The following is a 25,372-nucleotide window of genomic DNA, read 5'->3' as shown; positions in this document are numbered from 1 at the left end:
GGGAAGCACCGTAAGCCTCAGGGGGCAGGGCAGTGAGCTCACGCGTTCCGCGCGGCGTCCGAAGCCGGCAGACGGTGGGCTTGTTCACGTGAGGCCAGCGACGTGGCCCCAGGGGCCTCGGAGTCCCCGGCTACACGTCACCGCCGCGGGCGCGGCGTCGCGCGACGAGGAACGCGTCTGCTGCTCGACCTCCCTCGTCACAGACGTGGGAGGGTACTAAGAGCATCGGTAAGGTCACGCACAGCGCCCTGCGGCCAGTCGTCTCACGTCACCGGGTTAATGCTGGGAACTGCCCCTTGCCGTGTGCCGCTCACCGTCCGGACTTCACTGGGCACCCGAGCTGTCCCAGCACAGTGGCGGGGGCTGGGTGCGGATTTCTGTGCTTGCTTTGCCCTTGGTAGCCAGAGTACCTTCATTTTGATGTGAAGAGAGGTGAATGACACCCGGCACTACAGCCCCCGAAGACGCTAAAAGGCACAGCCTCGGTAGTAATCCAGGCAGCAACTCCGCCTCGCCAGCCTGACATCATCGCGCAGCGACGGGGTTAGGAAAGGCCCCCCGCGCTCGCCGTCGCCGCACCGTAGTGCGCACGCGCACGCGCACGCGCCGCGCAGCCGGGCCGCCCCAACGCCCGCGTCAGGCTTCCGCTGGGGGCGTAGTGCTGCGCCCAGTCCTCTCGCGTGGGTTCCTGCCCCCACGTGCTTCCGCACGGCTGCCGGCTGCAGTGCTCCGGGCTGGGGACGCAGGTACTTACCACGGGATGGCTGGGGATGGGTGAGGTCGTCGTCAGTGTTCCTGGGCCCGGAGGACACGCACTCGAGGACGAGGGCTCTGCATACAGGCCGATGCCCGGGCCGCGCTGCCTGGCAGCCTCCCGACGCGGCGCTCCTGGACGACACGGTCCTCTTCCCCAACAGGCAGCCACTCGGGCGTGCTTGTCGAGCGCCCTCGGGGGTTGCAGGGCTCGGTTTCCACCCTCCAGGGACAGCCAGCTGGGGGCGGGTGGGGAGGCCGGTGTGAGTGGGGGACGACGACACTTGTGCTCTCCTCGGAACCTGCCCCCGGTTGCTGGTTGCGACGCCGGGCATTGGGCTGAGGCGGTCTGCTTCCAGATGCTCCCACCTTCTTAGCTGCTTCGCTGTGCGCGTTCGTTTATGCTCCTTATTTGGCAGTCACATTCAGGACTTTGTGTGGTTTGCCAGGGCACCTAGAATGGCACCTGGTACATAGGTGCCATATTTGTGGGACGAACAGATGAGTGAATTAAAAGTAACGATCTTTTTCCTCTTTAAAGGCCTTCCTCATTCATTAAGCCTTTCACGGCAACTCCAAACCACGGTAATCTCAGACTTTCATCAGACCACTGGCTTAGCTATTTTTACATCTAATTTAATCTGTCCTTACGCAGATTGTCCCTCATCGCTTTCTCTTAAATATCTTCCCCAAGGAGACCGAAAACTCCTTGGAGTCCAGGCTGTATCAGGCACTACTTCCGGGGCTCCCGTAGTAACGAAGAACAAAAGGCAGTGCCAGTACTGGTGGGGTCTTTACGTGGCCAGCAACACAGCTTCCAAGCGGGGCAGGTCGGTGACCTGGAAAGACCTCAGGCTTCGGGGTCAGGAGGACTTGAGTGTGAGTCCTGTGTCCCACGCTTTAACTTGAGATGCTGGAGTGTCTATACTGGCTCCTTTTCTTATCAAATGGGAACCACTGATTGTGATGTAGTGTTTCATAGTAGGATAGAACTGCTAAAATCTATTTGGATTGGGAGATTAGGACAGTTTTAAGGCGTGGTTAAGGTTCAGTTAATGAACTCGGTGTTTAGAATGCAGCAGGCACTGGAGTTTCTAAGTAGCATTATTTTTAATTTCATGATGTAGTAATATAATATGTCTGATATTTCTTTGGTGTATTTATTACGGCAATGATGCACTATTTTATTGTATGTAATTACAATAACTTTTGAGATCTGTCTGTAACAGGCTTCAGTATGGTTTTCCCTCCTTTAAGGAAACAACTGGACACATTTTCATCATAGTAATCATTGATTGTATTAGTAGTTCTCTGACTTTATTAGTAATGCATATGAATCTTTCAAAAAGCAAAACTCCAAAACAGAAAAGAACAAAATAAGAATCACTTGCAATCTCACCATCCAGATATAGCTACTTTACGTTTTGGTGTTTTCTTCTAGTCTTTTTCTTTCTCTATGTATTATGTATATGCATTAAAAAACGGTATCATACTTTATCTTTCCATGTTATTCTCTCATAAGGATCTATATCTATACCCTTAGATAACTTATAAAAATTATTTTGAAAAACATTTTTTGAAAACTGCCTTATTATCCCTTAGATATACCATTTCGTATTTTAGTCATTTTTTTTTAAGGTTGTTTCCGTTTTTTTAAAGTCCTCAATAAGGTGTGAATTGCAGCTTCCTTGTTGCTTTCCCGTGTTGAGGGGGCCATTTTCTTCACTGTCCAAGCCTCCATTTCCTCATTTTAAAAATGAGGGTGAAGTCTTCCTTAGAGAGCTATTTGAGGGTTCGATGATACTTGTGAATGTGTTTAGTATAGTCTCTGGCCTCACAGGAGATAGCAACTAACATTCCTCATCCAGAATCTGGTGTTCATGTCCAGTGTTTCTTTCTGATTTAGTGATAATCTTTCACCATGCATCGGAAGAAAGTGGATAACCGAATCCGGATTCTCATTGAGAATGGGGTAGCTGAGCGGCAAAGGTCTCTCTTTGTTGTAGTCGGAGATCGAGGAAAAGATCAGGTAAGACATGGTACACGCTTCCTGACTTACTTTGTGTCTTGTTCCAAAGAGCCAGCATGTTACAGGCCCTCTTGGATTTCAACACATAATGACATTCAGGTCCCTTGACTGGTTTTCTTTAAGTAAAAAATGCCTAGTGGGTACCTTCCTTTGTTTTTTGTAAGTGATTCTATACTGTGTTTAGAACTATTAGCAGACAAGTTAACAGCTTTTGCTGGCTGGGGCAGTGTACTGAACACAGGTTAAGTGAGTGTGACCTGGCTTCTAGGCCCAACCTGAACACTATTTCCCTTGTGACCTTGGGCACCTTCTTTTCCTGGTCCTCAGTTTAGTTTCCACATCTGACAAATGAGGTCTTGGGCTTGGCAGTGTCAAAGGTCCCTTTTGGCCCTGAGGTTCTATGACTTTTTTTTTGGCAGGTGGTCATACTCCATCACATGTTGTCTAAAGCAACTGTGAAGGCTCGGCCTTCAGTGCTGTGGTGTTATAAGAAAGAGCTGGGGTTTAGCAGGTAAGCTTGGCACTCCTTACTTACAGTTCCTGCTTATTAGACGCCAGCAAATGATTCCTTAATACACGAGGTGTGACAATTAAGTTCGCGAACTTGTTGAAATGATGTTACTAACCCTTTTTGATATCAGAGGGATTATTCATTATGAATTTGTAACAACTGGACAAACAGTAAATCAAGTTTGCTATTGGAGGTGCTAAAAAGGCTGCTTGTAAAAGTTAGACAACCTGAACTTTTCACCATCAATTCATGGCTCTTGCATCACGACAATGCACCAGCTCACACTGCACTGTCTGTGAGGGAGTTTTTAGCCAGTAAATAAATAACTGTATTGGAACACCCTCCCTACTCACCTGATCTGGCCCCCAATGACTTCTTTCTTTATCCGAAGATAAAGGAAATTTTGAAAGGAAGACATTTTGATGACATTCAGGACATCAAGGGTAATACGATGACAGCTCTGATGGCCATTCCAGAAAAAGAGTTCCAAAATTGCTTTGAAGGGTGGACTAGGCACTGTCATCGGTGCATAGCTTCCTAAGGGGAGTACGTCAAAGGTGACGTTAATGATATTCAGCAGTGAGGTATGTAGCACTTTCTCTAGGATGAGTTTGTGAACTTAATTGTCAGACCTCATAGTTTTTCAGGGATTGTTAGTGGATTGTGCAGTCTCTGAGGACATTTACAAGTAGAGGAAATAATAGAACTGATGTCCTTGGTTCCTGATAATAAATTTCAAACAATTTTCATGCTCTTTAAGTCCCCAGTCCAGTTCCTTGCCTCTGCATGTGATTTTTCTTCCTACTTTTCTAAGCCCATTTTATTGCAAGTTCCTTCAATTGCCTTTCCCTACCTCAAATTTACTCTGTTTTTACTCTCCCTTTGTCCTTCCTTTTTGTTTTCTGGGCAGGCTGTACCTCATCCCGTGTTTAAAGCAAACCCCTTTGTCTACTCTGGATCTCCTCTCTCAATTCTTCCAGGACTTTCACCTTCTTTTCTCTTCCAGCCATTCCATACCCCTTTGAAACTTTGTTCATTTTCCTGTTATCCTGTTAAACATGCAGCTGTCTCCATTCTGAAAAAAAAAAAAGGATTAGCTACACACCCAGCTTTGGCCTTCAGGCTAGCATTTCTCTCATCTTTATTATTATATACCTTGAAACAGAAGCCTTTTGTACTTCCTAGCCACCCTCTTTGCTGTCTGGCTTCTGCTACCATTGTGACCAACTTGTGCTCTTGGAAATCTTGATCTCCTGATGCCTAATGCGCCTTTTGTCCCTCTTTCTCCATCTTTTCAGTTTTTCCTCCACCAGTTTACTACTGTATTTGACAGTTAGCTCATCTTACTTTTTTGAAGCTCTGGAACCTTAGACTTCTAGTTGTAAATAGCAGAGCAGTGTGCAAGGGACTAAATCCAGAGATAGGGAGAACACAAACACTTAGGCACAGAGGGAGTTTATTGAAGGATACGGGGATAGCTCCTGAACCCTAAGGGGGTGAGACTTCAGCTCTGCTTCGGGACGGAGAGCCAGAGTACCGACTCCCAGTCTTTGCTCAGTCTCTCATCTGCTTTGTTTTCTCCCGCTTCAGATCAGCTTTCTGTGTTCTGTGGTCCCCTTGAGTGTTACATGTTTCAGATCCGACTGCAGGGAAATCGGTCTCCCAAATTCTTGTGGAAAGAAGCCCACCCCTGGGCCAGGGGCAGTGGGGTCGATCACCTAGTAGAAACTTGGCAGCTCTACCTACAACTGTGTATGGAGGAGTCTGGGGTGCGGAGTGCTGGTATGTGGCCGATAACCCACTATGCAGTCATCTCAGAAATGGCTCTCCTTTCTTGGCGTCTAGGTCACTCATGCAGGCCACTTTCTCTTTCCCTTGATCTGATTATCTCCTATGCTAAGCCCAGCTAGCATGTTTGAGTCTGTCCTTGGGCCTCTTCTCCCTCCTCTATCCCCAAATGTGTTCGCCTGATACTGACTCTGAAATCGTATCTCCAGCTCTGCTGCTGTCCGCTGTGCTGGCACTCCCTGCCTTTGCCCCTGCTCTGTCCTCTGCTCCAGATGCCGCTCCCACCTCTGGTCACCTGCTGAATGCTCCTCACCTCTCAGGGCCTGCCTTCTTCCTGAAGCTTTTCCTCCATCCCTCAGTCGCACCTCCCAGCCCCTCCATCTCCAGTGCCTGTGGCCCTCTGTTCTCCCTTTCTCTCGATACAGTCCCTTGCACACTGGTCTTTTTTTACGTCCAGGTGGTAAGTTTATTTAGTTAGGGGGCCTCTCCTGCTTATCTTTATATTTTCATATTTTTCAAATGGTCTGGCATGTTTGTAGTAGGTGCTCAGTTAATATTTGTTGAGTTGAATGTATCATTAACAGGCTTTGAAGTTATTCTCATCTTACGTAGTCCAAAGGCTGAATTTGGTTAGTGTCTATCCTTTGGTCTCAGAGAGACTGGATCCTGCCTAAAACAAACTAGATTTGAGGTAGATAGTTTTGCCTTTTAAACTTTATTGTAAGGAATCTAGAAAACCCACAAAAGTGAAAGTGAAATACCACCCATAGTCTCAACGCCTAGGAAGGCGTTGTTAGCAGCTAGCTACATACGAGTGTATCACTGGTACGTAGTTGTAAACCACAATTGGTATTTTGTTGTATATATTCTCTCATAATTGGGCAGGTAAGCATTTTTAATAGATTGAAAATGAGGCCTGTTGCCTGTCAGCAGAATTGTACATTTCTGGGGCTTCTGATTCTCGCTGCTGTTCAGTTGGTAAATATCAGATGGGTGAGGAATTAGGCAGTTCACCGTGTTCTGGGAAGGTTTGCCTTTGAACTTCACCCATCTGGCTTCACTTTTAAAAATCTCTCTGTGCCTATTTAGCTCTCCCACCCCTTTCTTGATGTTGCAGGGCATCAGGTTAAAGCTGATGGTTTTGTCTAAGTCATGGGTGAGGCACGAGTCAGAGACAGTGCACGTGAACTCTTCCAAGCACCTCACTTCACAGATGAGGATGTGGAGGCCCAGGGGCAGGGCTGTGACTCTAGCTATGGAGTTAGAGAACTGTGGTCAACTTCGATCAGCTGTGTCCTCAGTGCTGGAGCTTTCTTGTTCTCTCTTTTCTGTAAAAGACAGTTGGACATTCAGCTGTCTTTGTGAGACGAAGGAAAAGTTGAGCGATTTCTGAGAGGCTCGCAGATTCCAGCCCACCCCGTATCCTCTCAGTGTTATCTTGGATTAGAGCTGCCCTTGAGGACTTGATCCTACAGTCTGGGAAGGAAGTGGATGGATTCATTTCGGAAAAATAAAGTAACCCACCATCACCATGCCTTTCCCAGGTCCTCTGGGGAGCAGCCCTGTGTAGTTGCAGCAGAGGCTTGAGACTGAGGGAATGAGGCCATGCAGGTTGGTTTAGGCTCTGGCTCTGGCCTGATGAGGTGTTGATACTCTCATGACCCTTCTTTTAAAGCCGAGTATCTGCTGACGGTGACAGAGCAAAATAGCAGCGTTCATACCCAGACTTTCCACTGTTTCTTTCTGATGCTTTTTTTCTTAATCACTCTGCCTCAGAGCTGCTCCAGTTTTTTTTCACCTTGAACGGGGGGGATTAGCCTTATAACTTTCAAGTTTGCTTGTAGTTTAGAAGGTCTAAATGAGAGAATTCTGCGCTATCCCTGCTCCCAACTCTGGTTAACTGGCTGTCGTGGGATGGGGGGTGATTGCAGTCACCGGAAGAAAAGAATGCGACAACTGCAGAAAAAAATAAAGAATGGAACACTGAACTTAAAGCAAGATGACCCCTTTGAGCTCTTCGTGGCAGCCACAAACATTCGCTATTGCTACTACAATGAGACTCACAAGATCCTGGGCAATACCTTCGGCATGTGTGTCCTTCAGGTGGGTGACATCCTCCAGCCGGGGACTGGAGGCAGGTTGTCGAGGGGGTGCTTGGGCGGCAGGGCCTCCTGAGAACAGGTACACAGTAAAGAGAAGATTCACACGTACCGCTCTCCCCTAAGCATTATCAGTGGAAGACTTGGCCACTTCCCAAAGGGAACTTGGTAACTCACCCGTATTAACAGGAAATTTTCTACTTAAAGCTGCACATGTCTAGAGATACTAAAACTGGCAGTGACGCTCCGTCACAACTGCTTCCAAGCAGTTAAAGCTGGTAAAGAAAGCACTGTAAATTTCAAGTGACCCTAGAACCCAAATTCTGATTGTAACTAATAAAGACTTTGGTGACAGCCGGGCAGTGCCACTTGTTTTAACCAATTAGGAACAGACCTATGTACTCATATGTCCTGTCCAGAGTGCTTGACTAGCAGAACCACCACCAACACCCTCCCCACTCCTCTCCACCCTTTTCTAGTCCTTAAAAAATCCCCTCACTTTCCCCCTTTAGAGAACTACTGGTGAATTTCCCTCACTGGTATGTATTCCCTTGTCTGGCAAGTTTATAGACTAAGTTTCACATTTTTCTTTGTTTGAGCACTGGTGGTCTTTGTTTTATTCTTTGATTCTTTGACACCCTTTTTCCCCCCATAAAAAAGAAGACATTTAAGCACAACTCCCCACATTTTGCTGTGTATTTATTATCTACATGTAGTATTGTGATTGCATCCATTATAAAACATCCCTTAGAAAACATAAATTAAGAAATAAGGAGAAAAATGATGAATAGAAGTTCTGATTTTTTCTTTCTGCTTTCCAATGGGTTGGCCCAGCCCCTGCTGGGTGCATCTCACCTTGGAAGGCAGAAAAGAGCATTTTGCCTCATTCTCACCTTCTAATTGATTCCTAGGGAGTGGGAAGTTCATCACTGTTAGCTGTTGCAGTAATGGTGGCTCCCTTAAGCAGTGGCTCCCCCATGTGGTGCACTTGAGTTTTGTCACTTTCCATCTATGACCATTAGAAAATGAATGGGAGATGTTTCTGAAATTCAAGTGTGAATCAATGAAGATTGGAGGACTTCTTTCCAAATAGGATTTTATCAAAGATTATTAGGAACACTTGACATACAAAATCAAGTATACCTGTTTTCCAGAGCTGGGCTTTCTTCTGTGGTACCCCCAAGTAAAGGGCTGTGAGTAAGTGACTGAGTGAGTCCTGGTGAGTCGGGTGAGGGGTACGGTCTTGAGTTTGTGCTCTGAAGCACTCCTTTTACTTTCTCACCTGGCCCTTGGTTAAGCTGTCCTACGGGTGCTCTTTGCATAACCAGCCCTTCCTAAGATATCCTCCTTCCAGGATTTTGAAGCTTTAACTCCAAACCTGCTGGCCAGGACTGTAGAAACAGTGGAAGGTGGTGGGCTGGTGGTTATTCTCCTGCGGACCATGAATTCACTCAAGCAGCTGTACACAATGACCATGGTAAGTGTCTGTTTTTTAACTAAATTGGGAGGGGTCCAAATCAATCTGTTTTTACTGTAGGCCACTTTCTTTTAAGAATTCCTGTTGAACAACGCCAGTGAGCAGTTAGCACAGTCTCTGAGCTGGGAGCTCTTTGCCTACAGCTAATGAGAAAGTCACTGCAGAGAAGTCTCAGTGGCCCAGAGTGTGCTTCTGAATCTGTGATTTTCGCATTTGCTGTCAGGTATTTGCAAATTCTACACCAATGAGATTCAGCTGTTATGTAGTAAAATCTCTGAAATAGTGTTCTGTAGTCATGCCAGTGCCTAAATTTGTGTGTTGCAAAAAAGGGACTGTGTACGTAGTTCCTCACTGGCCTTCATCCTAATGGGTAATGCAGGAACGTTTGCCAGTTCCACTCCCATGTTGGTGAGAACTTCGACTCTGGGAGGGGTCGTTTTCTCCCAAAGCTGACGACTTGGTTAGGAGTGGAGATGTGTTCTGAGTGGCAGTTTGTGAGTCCTGTCCACCACCCAGCTGCTGGGAATGGTGCTAAGATTGGCCTCAGAGTTTTGTGAGCTACATCGTTCTGGTGAAATGGACTTTCCTCAAATCTTAGTACTTACTTCCTGTCACCGCAACTCCTCCCTTCTCACTGCAGCCTCTCTGGCCTTCTTGAAGGCCCTGAGGCATGCCCAGCACACTCTCACCTCAGGGCCTTTGTACCTCAGGGCCATCTTCCCATGGAATATTGGCATGGCTCGCTTCCTTACTACATTCACGTTCCTGCTCAGATATCACCACCTCAGTGTGGTCTTTTCTCACACTCTGTTGAGAACAGGTGGTTCCATCTGTCATTCCTTTAATCTGCTTTGTTTTTCTTCAAAGCATTTTATAGCTACCTAAAGTTATGTATTTGTTTATTGTCTGTCTTCCTGTGCTAGTCTCTAAACTTCATGAGAGCAGGGGCTTAATTTTCCTCACTGGTATGTTCCCAGATCCTGGAAGAGTGCCTGGTCTTCAGTAAGCACTCATTAAATATTTGTGAATGAACAAATAAATGACTTCGTGCCCATGGCAGTGGGTTTGGTCTTTCTCCCTCTCTTACTTGGCTGCCTGCTTATCACCTCAGAGGGCCTTTCCTCATTACCCTGTGTGAGTAGTTCCATCCCCACCCCCATATTTGTTATCACTGCACCCTGGTTTTCATTTGTAGCATTTGCCAAAATTGGCGTCTATTTACACATTTGTCTCTCTCCAACCATGAGACTGTAAGCTCCATGAGAACAGAGGTCATGCTTTATTAAACACCAGTGTGTACCCAGCATGTCTGGCATTGGCACGTACATTTTATTGAACGAATGGACACATGATGCTGGATAAAATGTGGAAAAGGTCAAAGATGAGGTGAGGGGAAGTTTGTTGTAATAAGAAGCATTGCATTTAGGGTCTGATCCCGGTTCCCGGTAGCATCTGGCCAGTTTAGCACAGCAGGTTGTGGAGAAGTGCATTTTGTTTCTAGCAGCATCGCTGGCACCTCCTTTATCTTGGGGTTGCTTGACGGACCGTCTTCATGTTTGGACCCCGAGCCTCAGCGTCATGTGGATGCCTTTGTAAATGGATGTTGTCTCTTTTAGGATGTGCATTCACGATACAGGACTGAGGCCCACCAGGATGTGGTGGGAAGATTTAATGAGAGGTAGGTCTGTCGCAAATGTCTCGGTCCCTTACGTGTGGGGAGCTGCAGAGGGAGGACCCGCCGAAAGCTGCTTCTGTCTGAGGGAGGGTAACACAGGAGTCCAGCATGGTGAGCTTTCTGACAGCAGCAGTCGTTGTAAAGCTAAGTGGGAGCAGTAAATGTGAGTGGAAAGCTGGGGCCAGGAGACCTGGATTCGTCTTGCTTCTGGCCCTAACCAAGTCACTCTCCCTCGCTGGCTCTTGGCTTACTCATCTGTCAAAGGGGTGATTTGTCTGGATCACAGTTTCCCAAAATGTGTTTTGCAGAACACTAGTGTTTTAAGAGGGACCTTATGAAAAAAGGGTTTTCTGGCCGAGTAAATCTGGGAAGTTCTGATGCTGGTTTTCCTTCGTGAAGATTCACATCAGCCTGTTGGAGCCTCTGAGAAGTCTTGCAGCAGCAGGGACCCGTTTAACTTGTTGTTTCCCAAATTTATTTGGCCACAGGGCCCTTTTTTAGGGAACAGCAGTTAGCAACCTGTGAAACACCTTAAGAATATACTGTGGCCTAGATCAGTAGTTCTCAACTGGAGCACTTTTGTCCCAGGGGACATTTGGCAATGTCTGGAGACATTATAATTGTCATGACGGGGAGGAGAGGAGGGCTGGTGGAGGGTGCTACTGGCAGCTAGTGGGTTGGGGCCAGGGATGCTGTTAAATAGCTTACAAGGCACAGAACAGCCCTTCCAGCAAGAAAATTATCTGGTCCTAAAGGGCAGTAGTGTTGAGGTTTAGAAGTCCTGGCTTTGATGAACCTGGGCCTTTCGAAGTTTAACCATCGCTGATGCTCTAATTCAGTAGAAGGAGTAGGCCAGGAGGTTACTGGGTGCTACCAGGTAGAACCGAAGCCTGTGAAAATAGTGCATAAGGCCCTTGTCTTGCAGTTGTGGGAGAAGTTTGAATTTTATAGCCAAGCATGTTTTTCTACACGCAAGAATGTTTATATTACATTTCTTAAGGGAACGTTCCTCTCCTCCCTTTTATTTGTTCTTCCTTGTGACAGAAGGTAAATCCATTTGTGTATGTATATGTTTCCCTGTGTGACCGGTGAGCATACGTGGGGTGGGTTGGAGTTCCCCATTTCAAGGTGGCCTGAGACACCTTAGTGCTGCAGCGTGAACCTAGGAGGATTGAGCAGGGCCAGATGGCTCAGGGAACAGTGGCGGTTGTAAGCAGTCTCTTAAGAGAGTTCTTGGTTGTCTTTGCTGCCTAAAGCATGTTCAGGTGCCTTGTAGAGGAGGCTCGGAATCCCCTCGCATTGCTCTCCAAATGGTTTTGGTTTCTTAGAGACGCTGGGCCAAATGGTTTTCCTGAAGAAAAGCTACACCTTTGTTGTGTAGGCATCAGCCGTCTCCCCCGCAGCAGCTCACTATGGTGGTTTTGTCCTTCAGATTTATCCTTTCTCTGGCCTCTTGTAAGAACTGTATTGTCATTGATGACCAGCTCAACATTCTGCCCATCTCCTCCCATGCTGCCAGCATTGAGGCCCTGCCCCCTCAGGCTCCGGTGAGTCAGCCAGGGGTCCGGGAATCTGTGGGAGGCTACGTTTTCTGTGTTGACCCTCCTGTGGCAGTGGCAGACCTTCTCTCCTCTCTGGTAGGATGAGAGTCTTGGTCCTTCGGACCTGGAGCTGAAGGAGTTGAAGGAGAGTTTGCAGGACACCCAGCCGGTGGGGGTGTTGGTAGACTGCTGCAAGACCCTGGACCAGGTGAGTGTGGCGTTCAGAACTTCCTTGCCGCAGGACAAGCAATGCAGGTAAAATATACCCTGCAGAAAGCAAGAGAAGCCAAGTTAGGACAAGTTGAGACTTGGATCCTGTCTGGGGAAGAGGCCTTTTCCTTGCTCAGACTTTGTGCTGTCTGGGTTCACAGCAGAAGTCCGGGGATTACCTTAAGAGTTTTGGGTCAGGGGGAGATGGATTAAATTTAGAGAGGAACCCCCTCAGCACTTCCCAAGAGAGGGTGATATGCCTGTGTTCTTTCATTTTAATTAAGTTTTGATGACATAAAGGTTTGTGCTTTTGCCTTGTACAGAAGTGAGAGGAGAGCTTGAGGACCTATGTCCTTACCCCGGTTCCAGTGTGAGGCCTGCTCAGGGCCCTCTGGGGTGGTGTGTACCTGTCCTTAGGTATAGACAGCAGGCTGGTGGGAGCTGCCAGGATGCAGTTCTGTGCTCACTGGGGTCCAGGGCTAGGAGACTTGGCTTCTCTGGTGGTTCCTGGGCTGTGCTGGGAGCTGACTGGACATGGCCCAGAGGCCTTCAAGCTGCCACGTGTGTTCAGGGTTCTCGTCTGGCCTGAGCCACATGAGCAGCATAGGCCTCTTGGCTCTGCATTCTGTTGTCAGGACAGAATACAGAGGCTCTGACACCTCCCACTTGGGGCTGAGTCCCAACAGTCTGGTTTTTCTTTTCATCTATAGATGAAAAATAGAATCACCAACTCTGTGCCGTCCAGACTTCAATCTCTAGGCTGCTTATACTACTTCCTGGTATCCTCTTTATCATCAGAGAGAGGGAGTGAGAGAGGATGGAGGAAAGGGCAAAAGAGGGAGAAACTACAATGTCAGTAGTAGTGTCATAGCACTATTGACTTATGGAAAACAAAGTAAATACAAAAGAGTGTGCATTAAAAATAGAAAGTGGTATATTAACAATGAAATTTCTGAATATAAATAAATCAAAAACAATAAAATACTTAGGAATAAATTTAACTAAGGAGGTGAAAGATCTCTATGCTAGAAACTGCAAGACATTGAAGAAAGAACTTGAAAGAAGACAAATAAATGGAAAGATATGCTATGTTCATGGATTGGCTGAATTAACATTAGTAAAATGTCAATACTACTGAAAGCCATCTATATATTCAGTGCAACCCATATCAAGATTCCAGTGTCATTTTTTTACAGAAGTAGAAAAAAACACTCCTAAAATGTATGTGGAACCACAAAAGGTTCTGAACAGCTCAAGAAATCCCGAGAAAGAACAAAGCAAGAGGTATCACACTTCACGATTTCAAGCTATATTGTAATGTTATAGTCATCAAAACATTATGATACTGGCATAAAAACACGGACCAATGGAACAGAATCAAGAGCCTAGGAATAAACCCAGGCATATACAGTCAACTAATATTCGAGAAGGTAACCAAGAATACTCAATTACTCAATGGAGAAAAGACAGTCTCTTCAATAAATGGTGCTGGAACAATTGGATGTTCACGTGGAAAATAAAGAAATGACCTATTTTTTTACAGCACTCACAAAAATTAACTCAAAATGGACTAAAGACTTAACCATGAAACTCCTAGAAGGAAACATAAGAACAAAGCTCCTTGACATGGGTCTTGATAATAATTTTTTGGATATGACACCTAAAGCACAAGCCACAAAATCAAAAATAAACAAGTGGGACTACATCAAACCAAAAATCTTCACAGCAAAAGAATCAAAGTGAAAAAGAGAACCTATGGAGTGAGACGATATTTGCAAATCGTGTGTCTGATAAGTGGTTAATATGCAAGATATACATTGAACTCATACAACTCAATAGCAGAAAAACAAATAACCCAATTAAAAAAGAAGCAAAGGACCTGAACAGACATTTTTTAAAAGAACATACAAAAGGCCAACAATATGAAAAGATGCTCAGCATCACTAGTCACTAGGGAAATGCAAATCAAAACCCTAATGAGATACCACCTCGTGCCTGTTAGAATGGCCGTCATCAAAAACACAAGAGATAACAAATGATGGCATGGATGTGGAGAAAGGCAACCCCTGTGCACTCTCGGTGCGATTGTAAATTGAACTTGTACAGTGATGTATGTTAATTCTCAATGTAACTGGAAAAAAATTAGTGGAGTTTCTACTTGGCAATCCCACTCTGTAAAGACAACTGCTGTAAACAGTTTATTACGTATCCTTCTGGATCTTTTTTATGCACATAAATGGATAATTTAAAAATATGCTAAGAGGTCACACTGTACAGAGTGTAAGTGGTCCCCTGTTAGACATTTGGGTTGATTCCTGCTTTTTTTGCTATTATAAACAGTGCTGTTAGGACATTTTTATTTTTTTATTTTTTTTTAGGACATTCTTATAGATACATTTGGGATTAGTTTTCAGCAGAAGAATTGTTTGATCAGAGTGTGTACATTAAAATGGGTATTGCACCAACATAAGGAACCACCAACTGTTTGAAAATGCCCTTTTCCCTGCAGCCTTCCCAACACTGGGTACTAGTAAACTATTATACGTCTTCACCAATCTGACATGGGGCGTAGGATCATTGTTTTAATTCGTGTTACTTAAATTATGAGAGAAGCAGGCATTTTGAGAGAACCAATAGTTAATTTCATGTAATTACTGATCTGTTTTTATTTTTCTTTTGTAAACCAGATTGGTTTTCTGTATTGGTTTTTTGTTTTAGAAAATTAGAATACATTTGTAGTTCTGATTTTGTACTCTTCTATTGTGTTAGTGGATTTTTCCCGTTATGTTTTATCAGAGTTTGCAACTTCCCTACTCTAAGGTAAAACACAAGGGGTAAAATACAGTGTTCAGCAAATACCCAGTTAGGACAAATAGGACCTGGATCCCCTTTGCGTGTTTCCATCTGGAGAGACTCGAGCTTCCTGAAGCCCCTCGTCTTCCTTCCTTTCCAACCTTCTGGGCCTGCATCTCTTCAGTGTCTTTGTGTCACTGCCCAGTGCGTAAGGCAGCTTCTTTAGGACCCACCAGGCCAGGCGGGACCATCTGGCCTTCTCAGTCTCAGTGGTCTGTTCCCATTGTGCGGGGGGGCAGAATTGGGGCCCTGTGTGGTGTGGTAGTCCCTCCTCTCATTCAGTGCCACTGGCATCTTACCCTCCTAGGTGCCAGGCACTGCTCTAGGCACTGAGCTCTGCAGTAATCAAGAGGAACACACCTGCTTCATGGAATTTATGTTCTGGTGGGATGAGACAGACAGTGAATCAAGGAGATAAGCAAGGCCTGTAGTTGAGTAGAAAGTACTATGCATGATGGAGACACATCACAAGCAGCAGCGAGGGATAAGGAGTGCTAGGAGCAGGGTGGAATGCTGGGGTTCTAGATACAGTGGTCAGGGAAGGCATCATTCCAAGGTGATACTGGAGCAGACTTGGAGTTGAGAAAATGAGCCACCTGGCTCTGTGGGGAGAGCGCTTCCGGCAGACGGATCACCAGATACACAGGTCTGAGGAACGAGTCTGCCTGGTGGGCTCATGGGGGCCGAGTGGGCTGAAGCAGAGTGAGTGGGTGGAAGTAGGCGATGATGGAGGTCAGATGGTACCTGTGGGGACAAAGCCCCCCAAAACAGTTTCCAGGCTCTCGGCCTCGCATAGAAAGGTGCTGGCTCGGGTAGTAAATGGCCATCAACTGTGATCAGATGGCCAGCAGCTGTGGCTAGTTGGCCGTCAGCTGTAACCCGTAAGCCATTGGCCACTAATATAACGGCTGTGGCTACGCTAGAAGAAGATTGGGGGCTGGCAAGAGCGGATTGCAGAGGCGGATGCCGCCGGCGAGAATAGTGATATGACTCCCCTACCTATGGCTCCGTGGGTGTTCCTTTTTGGCCTCACAGTGTCCTGCGTTCTTATGTGGGGAGCAGGAGCGGAGACCCTGCATGACAAATGGCGTAGCGAGCAAGGTCCCCCGCACGACACATGGCGTAGTCGGCAGGATACGGTGCTGGCCAAAGCTTTCCGAAGGGCAGTGGAGCAGTTTGTGCGTATGAAAGCTCAGTCTGAGGAAGACCAGGAGGAGCAGCTGCCGGAGAGCTCGAGCCCCGTGGAGGGGTGGGAAGACGTGGACGGTTCCCCAACCAGCAGAGGCCGGAGAAAGCGGAGGTTGTTGCCGCCCTGTGGGCTGGGAACTGCTTGCTGACGCAGCCTGGATGCGGGACTTGTCCCAGGAGGAAACGCTTGCTGAGTCCTCCGTGGGAGATGAGGGTGAGGTCAAGGTCGTCCCTCACCCCCAGGACAGCCCTGGCAAATGACTATGGACTATGAGGAATTGCCTTCTATCCCTGATTTAATGGACACTTGACTGGACTGTTTGGGAACATACCACCGTGTAGTGGGACTGGCGGATGTTTGCTTTTGTGTCTTGACTGGCCGCCATTGATAATATGTAGGCACCTTGATGTGAGCCGCTGTTGTTCCAGCACGGTACCCCGAGAGGCCCAGAGAGAGAGTGGCAGTGCCCTGAGAGCCCTGGCTGTGCCCTGGAAGTCTGGCTGTGCCCAGAGAGAGTGGCAGTGCCCTGAGAGCCCTGGCTGAGTCTAGGAAGTCTGGCTGTGTCCAGAGAGAGTGGCAGTGCCCTGAGAGCCCTGGCTGTGTCTACGAAGTCTGGCTGTGTCTAGAGAGAGTGGCAGTGCCCTGAGAGGCCCTGGCTGTGCCCGGGGAGACAGGTGGTACCCTAAGAAGCCCAGGAAGTCTGGCTGTGCCCAGAAGTACTGGTGATGCCCTGAGAAACCCTGGCTGTGCTCAGAGAGCCTGGCTGTGTCTAGGATATTGTATTCACCTCCAGGCTCCTCGCACAGGGACCCTCGCAGAAGATACTTGTCGCATAGATTGTGAGGTGAGACCCTGTAGGGGTGGAGTGTGGGGACAAAGCCCCCCAAAACAGTTTCCAGGCTCTCGGCCTCACATAGAAAGGTGCTGGCTCGGGAAGTAAATGGCCATCAACTGTGATCAGATGGCCATCAGCTGTGGCTAGTTGGCCGTCAGCTGTAACCCTTAAGCCATTGGCCACTAATATAACTGCTGTGGCTACGCTAGAAGAAGATTGGGGGCTAAGCAAGAGCGGATTGCAGAGAGGCGGATGCCGCCGGCGAGAATATAGTGATATGACTCCCCTACTTATGGCTCCGTGGGTGTTTCTTTTTGGCCTCACCATGTCCTGCGTTCTTATGTGGGGAGTGGGAGCAGAGACCCCGCAGGCCGCCCCGCCGGACGCCCTGCACGACAAATGGCGCAGCAAGCAGGGTCCCCTGCACGAAAGTACCCTTCCATGCAGGCCACTGGAGGGGCTTTGGCACTTACTCTGCAAGAGATGGGGGCCTGTGGAGGGTTTTAGGCTTGTCGTCTCTTAGCACAGCTGCCAGAGGGATCCCCAGGCTTAATTTTAAAAGGATCCCTCTGGCTGTTGTGATGAGTCTAGACTGGGGGGGAATGAAGCTGGGGCGGAAAGACTGATTAGGAGGCTACTGTAATAATGGGCAAGACAGGATGGTGGCATCTGCCAGAGTGGGAGAAGGGGATGATAGTGAGGAATGGTAGGATTTTGTGTATATTTTGCAGGTGGTGCTGATGGGATTTGCTGATAAATCAGCTGTGGGGAGAAATGGCGAAGGCTTTTATCCTAAACGATGGGACAGTTAACTGAGCTGGGGAAGATTGTAGGTGGAGAGGTTTGTAGGCATTCCGTTTTGAGTTTGACATGTCTTTTAGAGGTACAAGTGGAGATGTGCAGGGCCAGTTGCATGTATGTAAGAGTCGGGGTGTGGGGAAGAGGTCTGGACTGGGGATGTGAATTTGGGGTATTGAAAGCCCCGAGACTGAGAGCAGGCGACTAAGGGAGTGGAAGTCCAGGTGCTGAAAGCCTTGCTTTCTGGACTGTAAGAACTGCTCCCCTTTTATTTGGCCTTGGCATCAGCCTGACCTCTCCACAGTGATGGCTGCAGGTGGCTGAAACTTGGCTTTTCTCAGAGGTTACCTAATATGTGTCTCTTTTTACAGGCCAAAGCTGTCTTGAAATTCATCGAGGGGATCTCTGAAAAGACCCTGAGGAGTACTGTTGCACTCACAGCTGCCCGGGGAAGGGGAAAATCTGCAGCCCTGGGATTGGCTATTGCTGGAGCAGTGGCTTTTGGGTAAGGGAGTCCAATTCCCCATCCTCAGGCACTCGGCTCCAAGGGAGCAGTGTGCCAAGATTAGGGCTCGGGACTGGGAGACATCTGGGTCTGAGTGGGCTCCTGTGGGATTTTCTAGGTCTCGAGTTCCTGTCTAGAAACAGCAGCACTTTTCCCCCAGCTCCTCAGAGGTGCAAATACACATGTGCGCGCGCGCGCGCGCACACACACACACGCCTTTGTGAAGAAATGGGGGTAAGAAACTTTAAAACTCTCAGGAGATGAGAAATGTGTATGATCAGCTTTGCTGACTGAGAAAAGTTCAAGTTTGACATTGTAATGATTTTGATCAGTCGAAGATCTTATTTGCTTCTGAGGAGCTGCCTTGAGTGTGATGTTACTTTCTGTTCTTTTGCCCTGGGCGGAAGATTTATGCAGCTGCCAGCAGAGTATGTTCTTCTAAGTTCACAGACATAGACAGTGGGCCTAGAATGGACCTGGCAGACCATGTTCTTCTAGACGCAGCATCTTCCTTGGTGTTCCTAATTGCTCAGTGAGCATTTCATAGAGGGAAAAACCCAGGTGTTTCAGTGACTCAGCCAGGATCCGCCAGCAAGTCCGTGCCCGGAGCGCTGGGGCTGAGCCCACCCAGCTCCCGACTCGTAGTCCTTTGTTCCTCTTGCTGCTCCGCTCCCACGGTACCACACGGCCCCTTAGCTGTCAGCATCCTTTTCCTCTATGAGAATCCCTCAGAGGTTTGCTGTGGCTTCGGTCTGAGGACCAGGGGAGCTTTCTGGCTTCCCAGTTTGAAACCCTCTCAGTACAGCTAGTTAGATGAATGTGAAGGGCACGGGATTGGGGAGCAGCATGCTGGCTCTGCACGTTGAGGGAGCTGTCCCCACAGCACCTGTCACACGTGTGCAGTGTGCTTTGTCAGTAGCTAATTGCCAGGATACACTGTTTTCATGTTTTTAATGTGTTTTCATTAGTTTGGGGAGGAAAATTATCCTCAGGTCTGGAGTTGCTTTACCCCTCTTCCCGCCCCCCCACCCCCCCCAAAAAAAATGTCCTGACTTTTCCCCCGCCATTGTCTCTGGTTATCACCTGTGTGACAGGGTCAGACAAAAATGTGTTTTTTTTCTTAAGTTCCCTAAAAATTCCTTGAATTTCCCAATTACTTAAAAACAATGTCTTCTTCCTTTGTTCAACAGGTACTCCAATATCTTTGTTACCTCCCCAAGCCCTGATAACCTCCACACTCTGTTTGAATTTGTGTTTAAAGGATTTGATGCTCTGCAGTATCAGGTAGGAAATTAGGATAAGAATTTATTTTAATTCATTGATGGGTTTAAATCCAGGTGACGTCTTTAGAATGCATGCTTACTTGCTTAATGTTTCGTTTCTAAAGCTTGTTTCTCAAGTTTATCATTGGTTTGCCTTTCTCCCGATCAGGAGCATCTGGATTATGAGATTATTCAGTCTCTAAATCCTGAATTTAACAAAGCGGTGATCAGAGTGAATGTATTTCGAGAACACAGGCAGACCATTCAGGTGAGGCTTATTTTAAAACCCTGCTGTGTGGGGCCGGTGTCCTGCTGTATTTAAATGGCTCTAAGATGTTTTCTTTTGTAGTCATTTTATATCCTGTGTAATTGGATGTCTTTTAGACAGTTGTTTTGTCCTAAACCTGTTCCAGAGTTCCAGATTTTCAGCCTCTTCTAAAGGAAAATATTCAAGCCAACTAACAAATATATGTAGCCAGATTGGAAAGTTGTAGTTTTGTCCTGTGAAAATTGAGTTAGTGGGGTTGCGAGTATGCTAATCTAGTAAAAGAAATATAATCATTGCTCTGACATCAGTTCTGACATTGCTTAGTTACAGGAGGTTTGAAATGGTGTGTCTTCGACTAGAACAATAACCCTCACCATTTAAAAGACAAAAAGAACCTTGCGAAAATGTACTCTGAATCTTTGTGGTTTAGTGAGTGGCCTGTTTTCCTTTTTAAACAGTGTTTCCCTGAAAGCTCTATAAATTTCCAGTGTTCTGTAAGCATGAATGGCCTGTACTTGTCCAGAGGCTGCAATTTTGTTAAATCCGTAGAGAAGCACCGGTGTGATAGGCTTGCAGAAGGGATGGACATCAATGGGCTCCTTGAGGAGGAGGTTCATTGATTATTTGTGGAGTTGGTTGAGGTGGGAAGGGGGCCGGGTAAACTTTGCAGTTTATGCCCTTGACCTTTATGCCTGTCATGGAGGTATACAGGGGGTGCCAAAAAAATGTATGCAAGTGGACACTTGGTCAGGGCTTAAGCAGTAGTTCACCGTAATCAGAAGTGTCTGGACACTGATGGTAACCACTTTGAGCACCTCTTGTAATCGCAGAAGTCAAATGTGACTTGTATTCATCTTTTGTTATCGGCGTATATTGAGTATTACAATTTTAATACAGTTTTCCTTTCTTAAAATGTGTATATATTTTTTTGGCACCCTCTGTATATGCCTGTGAAGGAGGTATCTTTTATCAGAGTCCAGATTATAAATGATTTTAAGCGTTTATGCCCTTTACCTAAAGATCTTTTTTTTAATTTTTATTAAGTCTCTTTCTAGAATCTCTTTATTCTGTACATTTATTTTTCCCATTTTGCCTGATTTCCCTCAGCTGAGTGGAGGAAAGACTGACATTGGGGTGGGTTGGGGTTGGGGATAGGCTATGGGCAATGAGAATATAGAAACCTGTTAAAACTCAAGAAAAATACACCAAAGAAGGAAACCTTTCCCAGAAATGTCCTGACTCAGCCCTCGCCGCTCCTGTCACATTACCAGAGTCCGTTTGTCTCCAGACTGGAGTTAAACACAGGAGAGATGACCTGACTTTATGAGGCTCCATTTATGTCCCTTGGAGGCCTCCTCCTTCTTGCTGGAAATTGAAAAAGAATATTAGAAATTGAAAAAGGATATTAGATTAAATATTAGATTAGGCATAAAGTCTGTTATGCCTCCTCTAGGGGACTGCTTTCTGCTGCTTTTATGAAGTGTTTGTTTAGTTTTTTCCTTAAGAATCCAAGACATGGGGACCTATTAATGTGTATCCTGCTATTAGAAATGAGTGGGGTCACTGCCTCCCTGACCCATCAGCTTCTAGCAAAGCAGTTACAAAATCTTACTTGTACTGAAATAGAAATACTTCAAATATACAGAAAAGTGCGGAGACCAATATTACACTCAGATGCCCAGCATTCGGACTTAAGAAATATTGACCTTTTGCTATTTGCTGTGTTTGTTTCATATTTTAAAAGTCATTTATATTTTTGTTTTAAAGATCTAAAATGTCACAGACACAGTTGAAGTCCCTCTTTTAACTTTACTGTGAGATTGACGTGTTTCCTTTTAATTCATGTTTATATTTTACTACATAATTATGTGTCCATAAATGGTAACATACTATATTTGTCCTTTTTCAGCTTGCCTTTGTTTACTCAACATTTGTTTTTAAGATTTGTCCAGATTGAAGCTTGTAGATCCGTTTGGTTTTAAGTACTATCTGTATATAGTATAGTTTATTTATATATTTCTAGAAATAGAATTATTGGGTTTCAGGGGATGTGTAGCGTTTCAGTTTTCTTGGATTTTGCCAAATTCTTTAAATTTACCTTCATGCCAGCATTTTTTTTTTTTTTGAGTTTTTGTTTCCCTAAGTCCTCATCAACACTGGGTCTTTGACAGCTATTTAAGTTTTACCTAAAGTCCGCTTGTGAAATGGGTCTCTTTGTTGTCTTAAGCACTGTACTGATGACCAGTGAGGTTGAGTGCCTTTGTTTATGTCAATAGGCTATTCAGGTTTCCTCTCCTGAAAGCACCTCTTCATACCCTTTTGCAAACTTAAAAAATGGTCGGTAGCCCTAAAGAAACTGCAGGGGCTGTTTGTCTGCAGAAGGATATGAAGCTTACGGCAAGTTTATGGCATTAGGTGGCCAAACTAATAGTATAAATAAATGTGTGTGTATGTGTGTATTAGAAGGGGCTGAGTCTGAGAAGTCTCCTGCTAGTGCAAGGAGACATGGCCTTTATAATGATGCTATCAAAGCAGGTGCACAGTACCTAGCGCCTAGCAGGTGTTTGAGAAACCTGACATCCTCCCTTTAGCCACCACTGGGGCCAAGCTGTGCCTCTGGCTCACTGGCCAGAGTGAGGCTGGGGGAGCATAAGAAGACAGAGAAGAGAGAAAGGAAAGGGATGTGCCACCTACCAACACTAGGCCAGGAAGGGGCATAGCATTTTTACAGGTAGACCTGATTTTTCTCCCAAGCAGCCACCAGACAGATATTTCCTCTGTTTTATGAGAAAGGAATATTGGGAGGTTAAGTGACCTATCCAGGGTCACACCGTTGGTGGTTGAACTCTTTGAATCTAGGTGTCTGACTCGAAGACCATTCCATTTTTGCCCTGCCAAGGAAAAGTAGAAAGGAGGAATGAAAGAAAGAAGAAATGGGAAGAGCAGCGGAAAGTTAGCAGCTTTCATGATGCCTCACTAGTGATCATAGCTGTGACATTAGGTGACCAGGCTAATGATATAAATTTTATTTCCCACAGTATATACATCCTGCAGATGCTGTGAAACTGGGCCAAGCTGAACTTGTTGTGATTGATGAAGCTGCCGCCATCCCCCTTCCCCTGGTGAAAAGCCTTCTGGGCCCCTACCTTGTTTTCATGGCATCTACCATCAATGGGTAAGACACGTTGGGGAGTAGTTAGTGTCCCCATTGTAGGTTCTTGCAGATTAGGAGGCATGTAATGAATGTGGCCTGGACTTTGATTTGTAAGTCTGATTCCCCAAGTCTGAGTCATGTGGACTGCTGCAATCTGTTCTGGGGTTTCTGCAAACAGGAGCTGGCCTCCTAGTAATCAGCTGTCGTTTACCTCTGATCTGACATGAAATGGGTACCACAAGACAAGAATTTCATAACCCAAGTGATAAGTGTCTCCTTCTGTCTGTGGGCCTGATCAAGTTTTTAGAAGTACATGGATGGTAATGACAATGTCTTATATCTTAGAATTATGTGAAAACACAGTATTAAAGTAGCCGTATAATTAGCATAAGAAAGCAGGCTTATAATGGCTCAAGAGCTTTTTAAAAAGTTTGTAATATCTAGTTCACGTTTGCTATAGGAAAATTAGAAAAAACAGGTAAGGAAAAAGAAAAATCACTGGTGATCCGACCACCTAGAGATAGCTTTTGTTAGAATTTGGTGTACCAACTAGACTGAGAAACAACAGCTTGAACCAGAGTGGGGTGGGGGGAGGCGGAAGAAAGGGGGAAAAAATTTTTGGTGTACATTTTCTGTGCATTTTTTTACTTTTTATTTTGAACAAGAACATAAACATAGTTTACATACTATTTTTTTATTTTTTTTTTTTACATACTATACTATAATATACTGTGAAATCTTTCCAGGTCAGTAAATACATATTTTTAATATTGGAAAGATTTCTATAGGGAAATCATATCTTGAAAAGATAATTCTGTATTATAGATTTATTATTGTGACTGCTTTACTGAACACTGAAACTATTTAAATAAAGTGGATTTTACTTTTTTTGTGTTAGCTTTATTGAAATATAATCCACGTATCATATAATTTACTCACTGAAAGTGTATAATTTGGTGGGTTTTAGTACACTCTCAGAATTGTGCAATCATCACCACAATCAATATTAGAATGTTCTCATTAGCCCAGAAAGAAACCCCATACCCTTTAGTTTATCATTCTCTAGTCCCTCCCTGACCCCCAGCCCTAAGGAACCATGAATCCACTTTCTATCTCTATAGTAATTTCCTATTCTGGACATTGCATATAAGTGGAGCCACATAATATGTGGTCTTTTGTGATTAGCTTCTTTCACTTAGCATAATGTTTTTAAGGTTCATCCATGTAGTTTATATCAGTACTTCATTCCTTTTTATGGCCAAATAATACTCTGTTGTGTGTTTATACACAGTTTGTTTTTTCATTCATCTGTTGATGGACGTTTGGGTTATTTCTATCATTTGGCTATTAGGAATAATGCTGCTGTGAACAGTCATGTACAGGTTTTTGTGTGGACATGTTTTCAGTTCTCCTGGGTACATATACCTAGGAGTGGAATTACTGGATAAAATGGTAACTGTCTGATTAACTGTTTGAGGAAGTGCCAGACTGTTGTCCAAAGCAGCTGCACCATTTTTCATTCTGACCGACTATGTATGAGGGTTCCAATTTTTCCATATCCTGGCCAGCATTTGTCATCTGTCTTTCTGATTACAGCCATCCTGATTACAGTGAGTGCGAAGTGCTGTTTCATATGGTCCTTCATTTGCATTCCCCTGATGGCTGGTGCTGTGGGGCGTCTTATGTGCTTATCGGCCATTTGTGTATCTTCTTTGGAGACACAGCTGTTTATATTCTCTGCTTGTTTTTCTAATTGGATGATTTGTCTTTTTATTATGTAGTTGTAAGGGTTCCTTATATATTCTAGATACAAGTCCCTTATCAGATACATGGTGTACAAACATGTTCACCTATTTTTTTTCACTATCTTGATCATGTCCTTTGAAGTGCAGAGGTTTTGGATTTTGTTGCTTGTGCTTAGTCTTGATTTTATTTTTTTCATAAGTAAATGGAGTTCTTTTAAGAAAGCTTTGTTACATGGGGTAGAGCGGAGGAATAAAATAACTTCAAACTTCCCATTTTTGGATCATTCTTTAAAAGTAGTATTTGAATAAGATGAAGTAATTATACAGTCTTTAAATATTATAATAATGAATATTACAAAAAGATATAACAATATTAATTTAGAAAAAAAGCCCACTGAGCAATCTGTATCCTATGGTCACATATGATTGTCACAAGACAAGGAGGAAATACAACTGAAAACTGCTGGTTCTGTTAGATTAGATTAATAGATGATTTTTTTTTTTTCCCCACCCAATTTTTTGTGAGTTGTTTTATGTCACCTTTTAAGTGAAAGTAGTAATGAAAATTACTTGAGTGGTAGATTTGTTTAATCTTGATTTTCCAAACTGGGAAATGCTCTCTGTTCATTCCTTCAAGCATATTACTTCTTCTTTTTTTAAACTTTTATTTATTTTAAGTG

The 25,372-nt window shown here is 45.2% G+C and overlaps 1 protein-coding gene across 3 annotated transcripts in view; it reads left to right on the top strand.

Moving 5' to 3' along the window:
* Positions 1-629: 629 nt before the first annotated feature.
* NAT10 (N-acetyltransferase 10) overlaps positions 630-25,372 on the top strand; it is a 45,341-nt gene continuing 20,598 nt past the window's right edge. Inside the window, exons 1-12 of one of the 3 annotated variants that reach the window (XM_081062646.1) lie at positions 630-746; positions 2,660-2,782; positions 3,202-3,293; positions 7,013-7,184; positions 8,535-8,657; positions 10,274-10,335; positions 11,765-11,879; positions 11,974-12,081; positions 18,130-18,263; positions 19,454-19,547; positions 19,695-19,793; positions 22,832-22,968. In XM_081062646.1, coding sequence (XP_080918772.1) covers positions 2,675-2,782; positions 3,202-3,293; positions 7,013-7,184; positions 8,535-8,657; positions 10,274-10,335; positions 11,765-11,879; positions 11,974-12,081; positions 18,130-18,263; positions 19,454-19,547; positions 19,695-19,793; positions 22,832-22,968 — 1,244 coding nt within the window. In that variant the 5' untranslated portion in view covers positions 630-746; positions 2,660-2,674. Of the gene's footprint in view, positions 747-878; positions 901-1,521; positions 1,633-2,659; positions 2,783-3,201; positions 3,294-7,012; positions 7,185-8,534; positions 8,658-10,273; positions 10,336-11,764; positions 11,880-11,973; positions 12,082-18,129; positions 18,264-19,453; positions 19,548-19,694; positions 19,794-22,831; positions 22,969-25,372 lie in introns of those variants that run through there. The other 2 variants (XM_081062648.1, XM_081062647.1) reach the window with 2 other exon arrangements.

This window comes from Rhinolophus hipposideros, assembly GCF_964194185.1.
Source record: "Rhinolophus hipposideros genome assembly, chromosome: 10".
NCBI lineage: Eukaryota > Metazoa > Chordata > Mammalia > Chiroptera > Rhinolophidae > Rhinolophus > Rhinolophus hipposideros.
The sequence above is the reverse complement of the archived record's forward strand: the minus strand, read 5'-3'. Positions and strand labels throughout refer to the sequence as shown.